This window comes from Tachypleus tridentatus, chromosome 13, assembly GCF_004210375.1.
Source record: "Tachypleus tridentatus isolate NWPU-2018 chromosome 13, ASM421037v1, whole genome shotgun sequence".
In the NCBI taxonomy this organism is placed as follows: Eukaryota; Metazoa; Arthropoda; class Merostomata; order Xiphosura; family Limulidae; genus Tachypleus; species Tachypleus tridentatus.
The window spans coordinates 82,935,378-82,954,117 of record NC_134837.1 but is presented as its reverse complement, the minus strand read 5'-3'; the positions used below and the strand labels follow the sequence as shown (position 1 = coordinate 82,954,117).

The 18,740-nt window shown below is 31.0% G+C and overlaps 1 protein-coding gene across 5 annotated transcripts in view; it reads right to left on the bottom strand.

Annotated features, from left to right (window-relative positions):
* Positions 1-18,361, bottom strand: part of thoc6 (THO complex subunit 6) — a 36,777-nt gene extending 18,416 nt beyond the window's left edge. For 2 of the 5 annotated variants that reach the window (XM_076484434.1, XM_076484438.1), the window contains exons 1-7: positions 18,171-18,213; positions 14,585-14,704; positions 13,127-13,203; positions 8,924-8,975; positions 8,127-8,216; positions 2,446-2,494; positions 748-825 (exon numbers count right to left, since the gene is read on the bottom strand). In XM_076484434.1, the coding sequence (XP_076340549.1) occupies positions 748-825; positions 2,446-2,494; positions 8,127-8,216; positions 8,924-8,975; positions 13,127-13,203; positions 14,585-14,704; positions 18,171-18,178 (474 nt within the window). In that variant the 5' untranslated portion in view covers positions 18,179-18,213. Of the gene's footprint in view, positions 1-747; positions 826-2,445; positions 2,495-8,126; positions 8,217-8,923; positions 8,976-13,126; positions 13,204-14,584; positions 14,705-18,070 lie in introns of all 5 variants that reach the window. The other 3 variants (XM_076484436.1, XM_076484435.1, XM_076484437.1) reach the window with 3 other exon arrangements.
* Between the last annotated feature and the right edge of the window lie 379 nt (positions 18,362-18,740).

Sequence of the window (18,740 nt, the reverse complement as noted above, 5' to 3'; positions counted from 1 at the left end):
CATGGCTGAAAGGGCAAGCATGTTTGGTGCGATGGGGAATCGAACCCCCAATACTCAGATTACGAGTCAAGCACCTTAATTGCTTGGTCATGCTGAGTCTGAACAGAAACGTTTAGTTTTACAAAAAATTTGTCTTTCCATACTGATTGAACTGTAGATATCAGTGATGGACACCATGTTAGTTATTATTTACAAACCATAGCTAGGCTGAAACGATTACACCAACTTCATATTACTATAAGTAACCTGTATTTATAATAACATGCAAAGTTTTAAGTTTTGTACTTGTGATTTGATGATGATTTACAATTCTAATCACAACATATTAGACCTAGCTTTAAAATATTTTATCAAAAACTTAAAGAGCATTATACATTAAATTTTATATACAATCAAAATACAACTATACATTAAACATTTTATATCTTTATGGTATACAGTTTGTGCATAACTTATTTATATTCTCCATTAAGAGCACAAGGAGGTGCCAGTGATACTCTTGAGTTAGCAAGCATAACTGACAATACTATCAAACAAAACTTTGACCACTGAACAGCCTTTGCTTATGCATTAAAGTACAAAGTAATATCTTACAAGATCAAGCACTGTATTATACGGCCACTTAATCAACAATAGGACATTCTTACTTAAAAATATGAAAAAGCTAAGGTACCACATTAAAAATCACAACAAAAACACCTGTAAAAGCAGTTTTTTATTATTATTAAGATTCAGAAGTTAGTTTACCTGCAATGTTCCAGATTCCAGGTCCCAGCAATAAACTTTATTGTCACCACCACCAGCATATAAAGCAGGTCTCTCTCCCTGGATAAATTATATAGTATACAAATGATATATTATTTCAATAAACAAACAAAATAAGATATTTTATTCTCTTAACACTGAAACGTTGTATTCTGTCTCATCAGAAAATATTTTAATTGTTTTTTAGTAATCACTGTAAAATGCAAAAAAGTCAGTTTATTAAACAAGAATTATCTGTTGTAAATTGGGCAATTAATTAGTTAGAAATACTGATAAAACATTGAATTTTTTAATGTTCAAGATAGGCATGTTTCTTCACTGAAAGTAGAAACAGATGGGATCACAAAGGGTATCAAAGATAAAATTAAAGTGTTATAAGCAAAAGAAAATTAAATTACTGCAATGATAGGAAACTTGCAAGAGCATAGAAGATCAAGAGATTTAGTGGAACCTGAAATTAGGAAATCAAATAATATCTAATAATTAATTTGATGAAATCTCATAGGACTATTCACAGATCCAAATTAATTTAGGGTACTACATGGTAAGGTAAAATGGACTCAAAACCCCATAGATATTGCATGAAAAACAGTTGGCTAAAAATGTAGAAATTAATAATAAGGAATTTTCAAATACTTTAAATGTAAGCAAAATGTTAGGATGGGAGTAGAGCATTTGACGAATGATACAGGGAGGCTAATATCTGATGAATATTGAATGATGGCAGTTATTAAATTCTAGTTTTCTTCAGCTTTCACTAATGAAGATTTAAACAATATTCCTCATCCTGAACAGTTTTTAAACGGAAACTAGATTATCACATTCATTCTGAGTTTGTTATGAAAAACTTGGAATGTTGGAAAAAATCATAAAGCTCTTGGACCACATATTTACTGAACAGTTTTGAAGAATGTTAAAACAGAAGAGTTACTAGGGATTTGAGTAAGATGTTTAATTAATATCAAAGGAAACTGATAATGCTGATTCATCAACTTTTTTCATAATTAATGGTGAGAGAAAGGTGAAGTTATGGGTCACAAATATAAATTTTAGTAAATAAAACAGGAGTAACCTTCAAGATTTATTATTCCAATAGAGTAGTTGGCCTTTGGAACATGTTGTCTTCAGGTGTGGTAAATGCAGTGAGTTTAAGGAAAACTATAAATATTTGGATGATAGGGATTGGCTTAAGGTTTTTTTAGTGTTTAATTTAGTGGATAGAATGTCTTAGATAAACCAAAAGATCCCTTGTTGCCCTGTAATGTTACCTTAATTTATTTAATTAAAGTAGTTTCACATAGTTTTAGTGAGTAAACTCTTTAAACTTCACTATCATGCACTACTTTTAAAACATTTGTATAAGTAAAACTTTGAAGTTTATGTTCTATTACCAATAAATATTTTATGTAATACAAGTCCTATTCATAACCAACCTAAAATTTCACTTATCATTAAAAATCTCATTTTTATTTTGTTAACATATGAATTGGATACACTGTTTATATATTATTATAAACTTCAAAATCAATAAAATCAACTCTCAATACCTTAAAACCATAAAGGCAAATTCAGTTGAAAACTTTGTCATTCATTTAGTTAGCATAGTTTGCAATGAGAAATAGAACCTAAAATATTCTACCTTCCACTATTACTTAAAAATATTTATATAATCTAACTGACCTTTGTACTAAGACAGAGTGAATTTACTTCTGGCATAGTAAGATTTTCCCTAAAAAATAAGAAAATGGTGTCTTGAAACCAACATTCAAACTTACAGTTCTCATATTTTACTGTTTAAATTTTGCATCAAAGATTTTTAACTTCTGCTGCTAGACAATCACTGAAATATTTACAAACACAAATATTTGTGCAATCACCTTAGAAGAAAGTGGAAACAAGATTTTCTGTACCCAGTTCAGATGAAGACAACAGCCCATTGTACATTCATTCTGCTTGAATTTAATGTTTCACTCAATCCTACTCTTTCTGCATTTTGTCTAGGTGTGTGCGTATAATGTTTTCTACGGTTTGTAGAGGAAACTTATTGATGTTGATGAAGTATTGTTTTATTTTGTCTAATTTGTCATTAATTTTATCTGGTGAGCATAGTTTTATGGCTGTGTTTATTTGGTTTCTTAGTATGTTGAGTTTTTGTTTTGTTTCATGTGCTGAGTCCCAAGGAATGTATAGTCCAGTATGGGTGATGTTTTGGTGGATTTCTGTTTTAAATTGTATGTCAGATCTTGTAATTTTGAGGTTAAGAAATGATATTTGATTGCTTTCTTCCTGTTCACATGTTGGTATGTATAGAGTTAATGTGATTGAAAAATGTGTGTGTTTTGTATATGTGAATCCCTCAATCGTGTTGTATGTTAATTGCTTGTGTTTCAACTTACATTATAAAAATGTTGGCTAGAACTGGTGATACTGGATTGCCCATGCTTAGGCCATTTGTTTATATATAGTTGTGGTTGTTGAACATGGAGTTTGTCTTCATCATGGTGAATTCTATGAGAATTGCTAATTGGTTGCTGGGAATGTCTATTGATGAGTTAGGGTCTCGGATATAGAGTTCTAAGACTGTCTTGCAGGCTTCAGTGGTTGGGACTTCTGTAAAGAGGGATATGACATCAAAACTGGCCATTAAGGCTTTATGATTAAGTTTAGACATGAAATTAAAAGTCTTTGATGAATGAGCTGGCTGATATTATATATCTGGAGAATGCCCATGCTAAGTATTTACCAAGATTGTAATTAAACAACTCGAAGAAGGTCAAAATGTTGTTCACTCCTCTTCATAGAGCTTTCTCAACCCATACTGGCCATTTTTACGTATATATTTTTCTCTGCAAGTGGGTTTTCTCATCATCACAGATCAAAAATGTAATTATAAGTTATACAGACACTTACATTCTTGTCATCAAAGGGTTATTTTGACTGTACTATTGCAGAAAGTCATGGTGCTTATTATTTATGCTGATAAGACAAATTTCACTTTTTTTCCTTCTCTCTTTGAGGATTAGAATTATTATATTTGGAAGCATGCTATATTTGGACAATTATGGTAGACTGTGAAACAACTCAGGCCCACAGATTCTGGCCTAGTCAATTATTTTAAAATAGAGGGTTGACAGTCCTAGAAGTCTAAAGCTATAATTTTTCTATTCTGAAAATACATTTCTGACAGATACTTTCCTCCACTCACAAGAATAGCTATTCTATTTCAGCACTGCCCTCTATATGTGAACTCTTTATAATGCATACCACAAGCCTTCTGCACCCCCAAGCATGTTTCAAATCATCATGCATCACATGTCCACCAACAGGAGTATAGCACACGTGACACGTGACTCCAACTATGCATCTTTAATGTATTATCACTTTGAAGTTTGACAGATAATGGAAGCACCAGAAATGAGTGGGGAGGAAGAATGGAAATATGAGTGGAGGGACATATCTATTGAAAATTATAACTTCTGATATGATACTTACCTCTCCTCACAAGATTAGCTAGATTCCCAAATTGATTAGGAGGAGAAACTGGTGCAAAGGAAGAACACACACAACACCCCCAAAGCATCCAAAGGATACCTCTGTAGATGAGAGAGTCAGATCTAAAGATCTGGAAAGGGAAACAACACCATCTATGATCTAGGTACTCTTTTCACCCAGTTGTGGAATGTGTAAAATATCATGGAAGAAAATGAGAGGAGCACATCCTACTGGGAGAGAATACAGTAGCAAAGTGATCCTAACCATAGAAAGATATGGTAACTTAAATATATAATAAGAACATGGGTAAACAAGGATACGTTTCATTGTGTAGCTTGGCTAGGGTGAGACAGGCTGTACTTGGTAAGCCAACTGCATCCAAAAACCTCCTCATGGGGTGCTGACATCTGCAAGAGGGTAGGATGAGGATCATACTGTCTTCACCTCAAACCCAAGGACTGGGGAAATGAGAACCACTTTGATTCCTGGGTTTTACACAGGATTAGCTCTAAGCCATCAAACTGGGAATTTGACATCTGGTATCAAAAGGAAGTCTATCATATGCAATTAACTCCTGTGACTGTGAAACAGGTTGGAACAATCTAAGAAGACATTGACATTCACTTAACAAGAGTGAATGAGGAAGAGCCAAGAATAGAAGCAGAACAGTCCCACAAATCTCTGCTGTGATCCAAAACACAGGAGGAGGAATTGATGGTGGAAGATAGACGACCCAAAAACTTGTGTGAGGACTTATGTTTATTGGTTCACTCACAATCAAAAACCAGCCCTTGAGGTATCAAAATCCACATACAGGTAATAAGAAGGTTCCAAATCAAAGATGTGAACTGCAATTTGACACCTCACTCTGGAGAAGGAATTACATCATCTATTCTGCTAGGACACCACCACCCTACTCTTAACTGAATGGCTACAGCCATCTTATGTGGAACCCATTCAGCAGGGTGCCACCATGATCAACTCATACTCCACCAGAAGAAAGGAAGGCTGAGAATGCATTATCTGGTTAGACACCAATTGCTACAGAGTGGGATCCAATTAATTAAGATATGAAGAATTGGCTTCTGAAAGTAAAGAAAGCATTAATATAGACTTACCAGTGTCAGAAACACATTTAAGTCTGAAGTACAGCTACAAATGAAAGCCAAAATCTTAATATGACGTAAATAATGAAAGACAAACCTGTTAAGGATGGTCCACGAACCTAATTGTAGGATATCCTCCAAAGGTTTATGAATACAAGAACTCAGGGAAAAGGTGAGTTGTTGAAAGTGATGAGATGTAATAGAGAACACAGTGTGATGGGAAGAGTGTAAGGAGGAATAAGCCAACTGGATCAAAACATGAATGCAACTGGTGAGGGTAAAGGGGGGAGTTTTCTGGACAAAGAGGGTTGCCGTGGAATAAAGAGATGGGGATGGGAATAACGGTGCCACACTCAGCTCTGACTGAGATGAACAGGCTACCAAATGGGAAAGAGTAGATTATTGCTGGACAAATGCCACATGCAAATCCCAGAGATAAGGAGCAGGTAATCAGGTTCTAGACAAAACATCATCATGTCTAAAATGTTTCAAAAGCATATGAACCACATCTGTAAAGCCAAAGCTGAAGACAACAAATGAGCCAATATAGAAATAAGGAGGGAGTGAATGTCCCCAGAAAATCTCCCAGCATTTCCATGAAGAGCCTTAGACAGAAGACGAATTGTGTAAGGTATCAAAAAGATTATGAAAGTAAAAGAGAAGTGGGAAAAATGAGCAAGAGTGAGACTAACAGGAGATATGGAGAATGCCTCCCACATGGGTAAAACCAATACCAAAAGTTGTTTGTTGAGATATGGACAGTTGGCCTTATAAAATATAATGGCAAACTGATTCAAAGCTCATGGATGACAAGGCATATCAACACTATCATCCAACTAAAAGTTAAACTGTACAAAATGAACCTGAAAATTAGGGGGACAGGGATAAAACCAAATAAGGTTGGAAAGTATGTTCATAGAGTAAGAAAGAATGTGGGGTATAAGATATAAGAGCAAGGGATAAAATGTCATATACCTGAGGAATAATGTGTGAAAACCAAGAAAACCCAAATAGAATACTTAAGAAGGGTATAGGAGGGCATGGTAAATTCAAGAAGTGGAAACAGGTAAGCAAAGTCCTTGTCAGCTTACAAAGATTTAGATGGAAGTGAGGCAATGTCTGGAGGTAAAGGTTGATCCTTAGAATATTCAAACTCCCTGCAAATAAATGTAGACCAATCTCCTGTTGGGTTGCTGAAATCTGAAGCATGTGTTACAATGCCTGTCAAAACACGAGACACTCAAAACGGTGACATTAACTTCAGAATTCACATTGTTGAAATTGAAAAAAAGTGTTTGAAGTAAATAATAAATGTGACCACAACAAGAATAAGTGAACAGAAATTCAAAAAGCTAAGCATATTGAATTAAACCACTTTGACAAATAATTCAATCTCAAACACCAATCAAAACGAGAGAAAAAAAGACATCTGAGCACAACCATTGCCAAACAAGAAATGACAGTTCAGAAGAGTGTATTATGTTCCTATTGATGAATAGGTGATGCAAAATGATTTGAATGAGAGATATGTTGATGATATTTGATTCCAGTAAAAGGGTGTGGAAAGCTTCAGGACATGCATAATAAAAACGTTTTCATATAGAGGGCAGCACTAAAAGAGAATAGCTAAATTGTGAATGAAGGGGAGTACTGTATCAGAATGTTTAGTTATCAAACTTTTAAAATAAAAAATAGTATGCGATAAAATGTATTGTTACCAATGGCTCCCCTTTAAAAAAAAATTCCGAGTACAAGAAATTTTGGCTTACAGAAATCAGGCCTGGTCATGGACAATAACTTACATCTTTCATCATCTTTGACTCTAATATACATTTTTCAACAACACATCACTATATGGGTCAACAATACATGATATACTTGCCAACAATGACCTACAACATTGTGCACTTCCAGACTGACAAATTAGTCAACAACAATCCACATCACCATGTACACTACACTAGAAGGTTTATTTTAACAATAATTCATGCCACTATATTTTTCACATTAGAAGAGATGCTCATCAACAACAATCCCTACCATTGTGTAGATCCATACTACAAATAATGTCCTCAAACCAATCCATACCATTACATATTTCACCCTACAATATATGTGCATCAACAACAATCCACAAGATGTTTATTAAACATAATCCACAGCATTGTGTGGTTTTACACTAAAAGACATGTTCATCAACAATAATTAACAGTAAATCTGGTTCTGAAACATTCAGTTCAGTAACATTAAAAGGTGTTCATTGACAACAATTCACACCACTGCCTGGCAACAAACTACAAGACATATTGATCAACAACAACCCATATAATGTTGTTCTTATTTTCACATATACCTAATACCTATTCTCATTCTATAGCTTATGCACCAATTTAATGTCTTTCCTATGCATACAATGTTATTTGTTTTTAACCTGGCTGTTAGATGTAAATTTAACATGGAGATACTATGCTTATGCTCTTTTTTTACTTTAGCTGAACACATATAAAACTCTTTTATTATTTATACAATGAGTTCACATATCACACTATGTGTAATGTATTTATTCACTGATGCAATATTTCACAAGTATGTTTTCTCATTCACAGTGCATTACACATAAAAAGCTGTAACTATAGTTTTGAGTAAGTTGATTCAATATTACCAAAGCAAAAATTCATTTTTTATTAGGTTTGGATGTTTTATGTAAGTTATTGTTTTTATAAACTTATAAAATCTTATGCTTGCTAAATCTGAATGACATACCCCTGAGGAATTGAGAGTGACCATGCTGGTTTTGTTTCTTTGGACTTCACATCCGTCCATCTCCAACCATGAATTACTCCATTACCACCACTGCAATTGGAAAGATATCCATAATCAATAAAATTATTCAAAAGGGAAGAATAAAAAAAAATTGTCAAAAAACTATGTAATACCAGAATAAATAATTTTTTTTCTTTCACTGCTAAGATATGTATTAATTTAACTAATTCTATTTTCCTACAGACATCTTTAAAGCAGAAAACATGCAATCACAGTTTATAAGGAGATAAAATTCCATTTCTTAAAGAATAACATATGAACAGAAAACAACAATTCTGTACAACTTATTCTTATCAAAACTATTTCCTTTATTTGTAAATAACATTTCAATCCTCAAATCCAGATTTAATACAAAACAAAAACTATTTTCTCCATAACAGATGAGCTAAAAATTTTAAGTACCACTTTTTCTTTTCTTTTTTATGAGTATGTCTAGTATATAAATATAAAGAAATTTTTCACTCATACCAAAGATGTCTAAATCTTTTATCATCCATACAACTACTAACATTTATCACAAAAAGATAAGGGGGAGGATGGATCAGAATTTACTTGGAATCATTTGTACTTTTTATATTAACACTAACATTATACAACTTTAAAAATGATTTAGTACACAGACAAGTAAAATCATTCTTATAAAAATCTATAATTGAAAAGGAAAACATCAGAGGAACTGTAACAGTCCCTAAATGTTTATATATCCATCTTATAAGCTTGAGCTTGAAAGAACCTACCTGATTAGGAATTTGTCATTTGATGTCATTGCATAAACAGAATCATCATGAGCTGAAATGTACAGAACATAAAATAATTATTTTAATGCGAATAATTCAACATAACACCTTATTGTGTAGTTCAATATGAATTGTAACTTTGCAATATATAGTTTTTAGAGGGAACAATATGGATTCTGTGCTGAGTTTTTATCATACCTGGTGAGAACAGTTTGTATAAGACTATTCAATATCTCAACACACTGCTTAAAACCTTCTGCAAATCAAAACATTGAGGATTACATTAGATATTCTACTGACACTTAGATCTCTTCCCATCACAGGTGGTTTCCAAGGATTTTATAAATATATATAAAAGAGGTTGAGTGCATCATATTAAAATTTGTCACCATGTTATTATAGTCTAATGTTGCTATGCTTTATCTAATGATTGTACATTTTGACAATGATCATACATCATAATTTACATTGCAAAAGGTTCTGTTTGTAAGACTGTTTCCATGAGCTTTTTAATGTTTGAGGGCAATGGATTCCTTGTACCATTTCAACAGTTCAACTGTTAAAAAATCCACGTCTGCATTCAGTGAAATGACCACTATACCTTCACATGGAACAGCATAAATACACATTTCATCTTCCAGTGTTTGAAGTGTATGACGGTTGACCATTTTGTCACTTTTCCCAGTGGAAATTGTTCTTGATTAGACTGTATACTGTTTATTAGGCATATTGTTTGACTATTGTTACAAATCTTTGTGTTTATGGATTTTCACTTGTTGCAAAACACTGCACTTTGCTTACCATAACCGGAGTAACACGTTATAGGCCTCTTTCTGGATGGTCTCAGTTCCCTACATTATCTTTGGTTTCCATTGAAATTAAGTACAAGTGATCTCTCTAAATCCCTAATTTTAACACAACTTTATGATGTTAGTATATGAATATTTTATGTTAGAAAAGACTATTATACATTTCTCAAAAGTGATAAATTTTCAGTACCGTCACACTACCTTAGAAACACCAAACAGTGCCAAAACGTAGTTCTGATGAACACCATTCAACTATGTATTTTTCATGACTTGATGATATGCATACTTTAAAAACTTTTAATATAAATACACTCAAATTTATAGAAATCAAAGTTAAAAAACAAAAAATTTCAGAAAATATTTTTTTTATATTTTGTATCTACTTAAACAAAATATTATTAAATTTGAGTTTATAACGAGCTATGTAAAATGTGGATCTTTGATTCAATTTTTTTTACATGACCACTAAAAATCATCTCAAGTAATGGAAATGCACCATCACTGAACTACAAAATAATAGTACTGATGTAATACAGTCTTATACATGCCTGAAATGTCTCCTTCATTGCTTTCATTCATGGATCAATACACTGTAATATGCCTTTCAAAATTAATGTATTAACTATATGTTAAAAAGCATAACCTTAACATTCAGTATACACTAGCATTTTCTTGTAAAAAATGTCTTGCTTTTTTGAGACTGGGTGTTCATAACCTCATAACTCTATTGAACTTGGGAGGTTATACTTCTGAATAAGTTGAATTTCAATGGAAAGTTTTCTTTATTTGAGCAAGACTAAACAGTTATTACAATGAATCTAGCTATTTTTATAACCACCAATCCTAACAAGTATAAAATGTTCCTTCAATACACTAATTATTATTTGCCAACCAATAATTCTAATACTGTTACAAACATTAAAACTACTCAACCTGGTTATTTTGACTACAAAGGACAACAGTATCATTCTTCCAATCACACAATACTCTAATTTGAACCCAACTTGTAGATTAGAAGTTTATTGCTAAAGTTTAAGATATCAGTATATTTCTTCAATTTACAAGCATCAGGAATTTATTATATTTTTTCAGATGTCTCATAGAAATATGAAACAAATTAAATAATTCATGTGTTTTAATTAATAAGTAGAAATATGATCAAAATGCTTACTTCTTAGTAAACACGCTGGTTAGAAATACCAAATACTACCTGTTTTAATAAAAGTTTGCTTCTAGTAGATCTGTTTCAAGAATTTTACACTTTTTTTATTGTTACTACTGAATGATAAGCAGATTTCCCAAGAGCTAGCACAGAAAAGTAACTGAAATGAAGTATATAACAAATATCAAATCAGAAGTAAAAACAAAAATTCTAGCTACTGGGTCCATTACAGTTTCATAACTTTTCTAACAAGAAAATTCAAATTTATTAATCTATTTACCATAACTTAGGAAACATTAAAGACTGCTTCTGGTAAACTTATACATACCAAAGTTTTCATAGGCTGCACAGTTATGTACTTTCTGAAATTCATATATTTAGTCTCTATTTCCTCCACAACCTACAACATGTTTAAACTCTAAGATAATCCTACCGTAGCTTCAAAAATGTTCTAACAATGAATATCATTAAAATAAGTTCAACTATATTTGAAACTTTAGGGACCATTTATATATTTTGTAAAAATGCTTAAAAATTTATAAACAATTTAATGATCATAACTTTGATCCTATTTATGAACCATTTATTATTTTAGCAAATAAAACCAGATGAGCTGTATTTGGATAATAATTTTGATTCAATCATTCATTTGCTGCACACACTATTTACAGTGTTTAACACTAAAGCATTTGTAACAAGTTTCCTAAAAAAATGATTTCCAATTTTCCATTTATGAAAAGAACATTTTCAATTTAGAATTTATTGACAAAATATATTAAGAGATGAATGCCTTAAGGGTCTTATTATATAGATTCAAATATTCAAAAATAAGTGTTATTTAACATATAAGTGGTCAAAAGCTACTATGACTGATCTGAAATTGTGTTACACTGACAACTTCAAACTATCTGTGTAAATTTTGATGCAGGTTTGTGAATTACTTGAATTTCTTCTATGTACAATATGGCACTCTTAGACCCTGACAAAAAAAATACAAATAGTTCTGAACAAAAATAGTACTAATCTGACCTCATAACTTAAAAACAACTGCAGTTTCATCCATGTCTAGCATATCATTTGTTATCATGTGATGTAACTGTCTACATCTCAGCTTCAAGAAGTCATAAAATACTAAATATACATACTGAAAGCACATTTCCTTTCTTATTTCAACTGTATAAGCCAAAATAGCTTCTAGTTCAGAAGGGATTCATGTAGAAATTAAAAATGTTATAAAACCTTAACCTGGGGATATGTTGCTAAAAGAAAAGATATTTATGAACAACTTATGTTACATTTACAGTTCTAATTTTTTTAAAGCTTGTAAAAAAGCTTCTTTATCATTTTATTCTTCATTTAAATTATAATGTTGCAGTACAATAAGTAATCTTTTCCTTGAAACAAGATGAGGCAGAATTTTTTAACAGTTTTATTATCTTGGACTTCATCAAGTTTTGTTTCACCACCACTATTACATTAGACTTCATCATTCTAAGTACCTGTTGAACAATTAAAGAAAATCATCAACTAGAAATGTAAAATATGTACAGAAATGAATGTAAAATGGATTCAAAACATATTATATATATTAAATGAAACATTCTGATTAACAATTTAAAAAATTGGCTTATTAATACATTTAGTATGATAAAAAGTTAATTTTACTATAATATAAACAGTGTAACCATGTGCTGTGATTTTTAAAATCAAAAAATAAAATAAAAGTTAGATTATAATAGCATAAACACTTAAAGTATTTGAAAACAGAGAACAAAAATCTACAAAAATATGATCAGTTTAAAGCATTTATTATAAACAAAAGCACTTCAATGAATTTTTTTTAATTTTCAAAGCTATGAATTCATACAACACATGATAATACAATATTTTACTTACAGAAACTACATAATCTGTAGAATTTTCTTGTGGAGTTTAAAAACTATCCATTAGTTGTTTTCAAATGCAATAAAACAAACCATACAAAAGGTAAATCAAATTGTTGCAACTAGACTGCTGAGAGTAAAACTGCATTTTCTAGTGTGTGTGTAAAACTGAAATTATGTAATAAACTGTGACTTTCATAATTATTCATATCAAAATTTGATTTCTTTTTCTTATTAAAGTACACTTTGTTACAATGTATGTAAACTCCATTTTCAAGCATGTTTGTATGTAAGGATGAAACACCAAGATCTCTTTGTATGTGTATTAAATCTTAAGCTCCAAACTTACCTTGCAAAGTACAAACAGGAAATTTACTTTCATGTTTTGGATTACTATTTTCTTCTTCATTCAAAAATCCTGATAAACTAGAAAATTAAAAAAATATCACTTCATCAGTTTCAGAATTACTTTAAGTGCATCATTCCAAAAATGTTAAATTGACAGAGTTCAGTAATAATCTGATTTATGAGAACAAAAGATCAGTTGACAGAAGACCATTTGACCCACTATAGTCATCCAAAAATAACATAAGCACAACCAAAATATAACTGTCAATTCATAAAATTATCCAAGAAAAATATAAAGGAGATAAACTTACCAGCACAAAAAAACACCACCTGGAAGACCATTCCACACATTAAAAACTTTATATGAGAGAAAAAGCATCTACTTCCATATCTTATACTTTTCTTCTCAAATATGTATGTATACAAGATTTCATTTACCAACTTATTATTTCAACACTCCAAAAAGCCTCCAAGTATTCAACCCACTAATAATTTTACACAACTGACCAAAGCTTCAAATAAGGTCTTGCCAAAGTTTTATACAATGTGACAATGATTTTCTTCTACCCAAATTTAAAATATTTGTAAAGATCCCAAAATTTTATTTTTTTCAATACTTCTTAACATTCAGCAAAAGGCTTGAATATTTTATCAGTAATCACACACAAATCCTCCACATTACTAATATTTTATCTACACTGAAAATAAGGTCCTACTCAATTTTCTCTAACCTAAATACATCATTTTATATTTATCAATGTTGAATATTATTCTCCCCAAATTAGTCCATCCAATAAGTCTGACCAAGGCTTTCTGCATTAAAGAATCAGACTTAGCAGTTTAGCAACATGAGCAAGCTTGGAAACTTGACTGCTTATTGATTTGTCTCCATTACTGACATATAATAAACGATAGTTCCTAAAGAGGAACTCAATAGTCACATTTGCCAATAACACAGACTTGCTATGGTTTTGTCTTGAAATTTTTACATAATATCTATTTCTCTCTATCATGTACAGATTTTTCACAAAACATTGTATGTACTATTACATAAATGAATCATTTTAATTGAAATCAGGTCACATTTTGTTATTCTTAAAATACATTCATATAGGGTTTTTAAGTGACTTATCTTCAAACTGCTAATGAGGTTATTTCCTACTTTTATGTAAATATATATAAACTATAGGATACCTAAATAAAGTTCGTTCCTATAAAAATTAATTTATCAATTTACAAGTAGAATAACATTTCAAAGTTTTTTTAAATAGTTGAACAAATATCAAAGCTACACTTTCACTGCAACAAACTTTGAATCTTCTTCTCAACTGGTATTTCCATAAAAATGCATGATTTACTACTCACATAGTCATTAGATATCACTGTAAATATCAGTGTTAAGAACAGTATAATATTCAATATTGAAGTATATTAATATATGAAAAATCAAGAAACATACCTAAACACTCCAATTTTTCCATAATTGTTTCCAGCTGCTAAATATTTACCACAAGGTGAAAAGACTTGAGAGAATACAATTGTATAATGTTGCCTTAGAGCATCCATAATGTTGCATAATCTGAAAGAATGTACAGTTTTTAGAACCACAAGTTTTAAACATGCATACACAGATGACCGAGATCATATTAAAATTATTTTGAAGCCTCAACATGTTTTTACAATTCATATTGCCACATCTAGTCACGCAATATATAATAAAAGTGAATCTTGAAAATTGTCTTATGGCACAGTTTCTCCTGCAAAAGATACCATAGTAAGGCTGTCATGTCTCAATTGCACCATGTCTTCCTGTTGGCTTTCTATAAGTCATCTAATGTACAAGGATGGCTATCTTTTAACATTTATTTTGGACTGTATGATTGCAGAAAAATCTACTGGCACTGCATCCAATAATTTAACTAGTATGTCTCTGTATGGGATAATTTATTCTCCAACTTTTTGAATTATGTAACAATTGAACACAAGGTATAACTGGAAGCCTTGTCTTGGTGAACCCATATCCTATTGTTTTTTTTCACCAAACAAATATCCTTCTTGATTATATTGCATGATGTTCCTTGGGATATATGGATGACCTTCTCCACTTACCTTTATGTTCATGGATACTCAGATGTTACAAAATGCCATATTTTGCAAACCACAGCTAGAGTATGACCACATTTGAGTTTATTTCTGAATAGTCCTGTGTTCCCCAAGTTGATCAATATTTCTATGTTGTTCAGTACTATTAAGTACAATGGATATACATCCCTGTCTTGGGACTGGCATGGCCTAGTGATTAAGGCACTCAACTCAATGCAAATTTGAATCCCTGTCACTAAACATGCTCATCCTCCATTGTTGCCATCTGGGCAGGTCATTCAGATGCAAAAATTCTTATGGTTGAGATTCAGGTCATTTAGAAAAAAACATATATCCCTGTTTTGAAAAGTCCAAATTCCCAATCTGAATACATCTTTATGATCTAAGTATATACATCCTTTGTCTCAGAAAAGTCTGCTAGATATCCTTTCCAAAAGTAGTCAATATTCAGAAACATTACACTACGTAAGAAGTGCAAAACAACATGTGCAGTTCTAATACATATTATTCAACAAGGATTTTATACAGGTTGTGGCTTTCAAATGTTTTGATGATTAAAATATTTAAAACTATTTAAATATAACATACCCAACCCTGTATAAATGATTTTGCATCTACATAGTGACCATTACAACATTAAAAAAAAGTCACTGGTGAGACATTTTAATATAAAGAAAAATAAAAGACTCATAAGTAATTCAGCTCTAAAATAAAGTCCATAAAAGAAGGTCATACAACTTGTGTAATCATAAATTATAACACGGTCATAAACATTTTAATTAACAGAAAAAAATGCTGGATCCAACAAGATCACACTGTTTTTAACTGGCAGTTTGGACTTTTGGAGATTTAACTCTTTTTTTTTTTTTTCCATCTATTAGACAAAATATCATTCATTCCAGATGTGATAGCTGGATTATGATAATGAAATATTAAATGTTTATCACAGCATAATCAGACAGTAATACACATACAGTTACAAACATTTACACTTTGTTACAAGTTAAATAAAAAAAGGGTATTTTTAAACACAAATATAAATTATTTGTACATAAAGAACAATAGATAGGATAAAGTAGATAGGATTTCCTATCTACTTGTTTCATAAATATACATACCTAGATGGTTACTTTAAAAATTACCATGCAAGTTTTTAAAACAGAATGTTTAATGTTGCTTGGTGGTGCAACAGTAAGTCTAATAAAAATTATATATCATATTTCTTTATATATTTGAATATTCAAAACATATAAAGTTTAGTCCTTTATTTTGGGCAAATGAATGTTTACAGAACTCAGGCAATATATACAAACTATATTGAAACAGACTTCAGGTAATTCAGAAAGTTACATGCAAAACAATATTAAATCCATAAAGAATTACTAATACAAAAAACACAATGTTCTGTCCATAATGAAGTATTAATACAAAGATCACAATGTTATGTTCATAATACCTTAGGGATTAATGTGAAAGTATCATATTGCTGATGAAATTTATAACAATGCATAAATTAAAAATTTAATTGATACAAAATTACAAATAATTCCACATAAAAACTTAAAATTAAAAAAATTTACATTAACTTTCTTTACTAGCATTTTATCAATGTATCTTTGTTTAAATTTTCATCATGATTTATAATCAAAATTAGATTTAGAGGAGACAGAGTTCACTGAGAGACAGAAATGGAAACACATCACTTTGGTAAGGGACATAAAAGCCCAGTGCTTTTAAACACAAGTTTCAAGTGGCAAAAGCAGATGAGAATGATGCCCATCCTACCAAGACATGATACTGGTCCATCATGGGTTAACCACATTGGTAGACTGAACCAAATGTGGTAAAGTGTCTTGCTCAAAAACACACCAGCCTTAAACTCTCCATGTGTCCAAAGAGTAGAGCCACTAAGCTATGTTGCCCTTCAATCATTTAATAATGCAAATTAAACTATTTTTTGAAACTTCAAGGATTTCAAGATTTTTTATTAATATTAAAGAAGAATGTGTAATACTATCTCAATAATACTATATAAGCAACATCCAGTGCTGATGATGGATGAGGACTTTCAATGTTTCAGTTTAACCCAGTAACAAGTCTCACAAGGCTAACTGGAATATAATCATATACTGATGACACAGTACTTGGTTGGGGTTGTAGTACTATAATTTATACTTTGCTTTCGAATTTCGTGCAAAGGTACATAAGGGCTATCTGCACTGGCCATACCTAATTTAGTAATGTAAGACAAGATGGTTGACAGATAGTCATCACCATCCACTGCCAACTCTTGAACTACACTTTTACTAACAAACAGTGGGATTGACCATAACATTATATCACCCCCACGGATTAAAGGCCGAGCATGTTTGGTGTGATCAGGTTACAAACTCACTACCCTCAGATTTCGAGTCGAGTGCCTTAACCACCTTTACTTACTAAGAAAAGAACAATATTTTGACCTTCCCAGGATCTCAAAGATGACATAGGAAGGTCGAAATGTTGTTCTCTTCCTACCAACCCATACCCGCTGTTCTGAGATACATTTTTATTTCAAGTGAGTTTCTCGTCATCAATAATAACCATCTAACCATGCCGGACCTATAATTTATAGTACAAAAATAAATGTTATGATGTGATGTAAATTAATTTGATTAAGCGTAACTATTATGAATTTTGTTTAAGTAATTTACAAATCAGAATTAGGATAATAATAAATAATACAATAATCATTTTTTTATTTTAACATCAAGTTACTAAACATTATACATGAAAGTCGAAGTTAAACTTAGTCAAAATAAACTTAACTATCAATACCATTAATAAATTTTAAAATAATAACCTATAATCTAAACTATAAATTTGCTCAAAATCATAAAACCAAAGCCGTAATTTTTTCTACTTTTTACTGAATTCTCCGTCTTACAACTTACAAAACTTACAAAACCATTGTTCATTATTATCACACCACGTAAACCGCCATACCTTTAAAAACAAGAGCCCTCTCATCCCTATAAACTTTTACACGCAACATGAACGAAGCTACCGTTAAATGAATAACTATCATTTACAACTTAAATCCTCCAACATAAAAAATAATTATATATTGAAAAACACGGTAATAACAATAGAAAAGAAAGATCCTCGTTTGCACATTAACATAAAAAGGAATCACTTTCAAACAATAACATATACTGCAAAAACTCCTTTAAATAATGAAATAATACATATATATATACACATTTTCGCTCATTTAGACGTGGTCCAGAAATCGATGAAATTGCCTTGGTTTTGTTGTTTCTTTTCTCTTTTTTTTTTTGTAATTTATAGTAAATAATGTTTATTCTGCTTGAGAAAATACTGCTGTAACAAATTGCATCCACATTGAAATAATTACCGACTATAATATCATTTGTTAACTAAATATCACAGTTGATCAACAGTGTCAGAAGAATAAGAGTCGTGAAGCAATAATGTCTGCTGGACAAAAATAAAGTTTACCTGTTAAATTC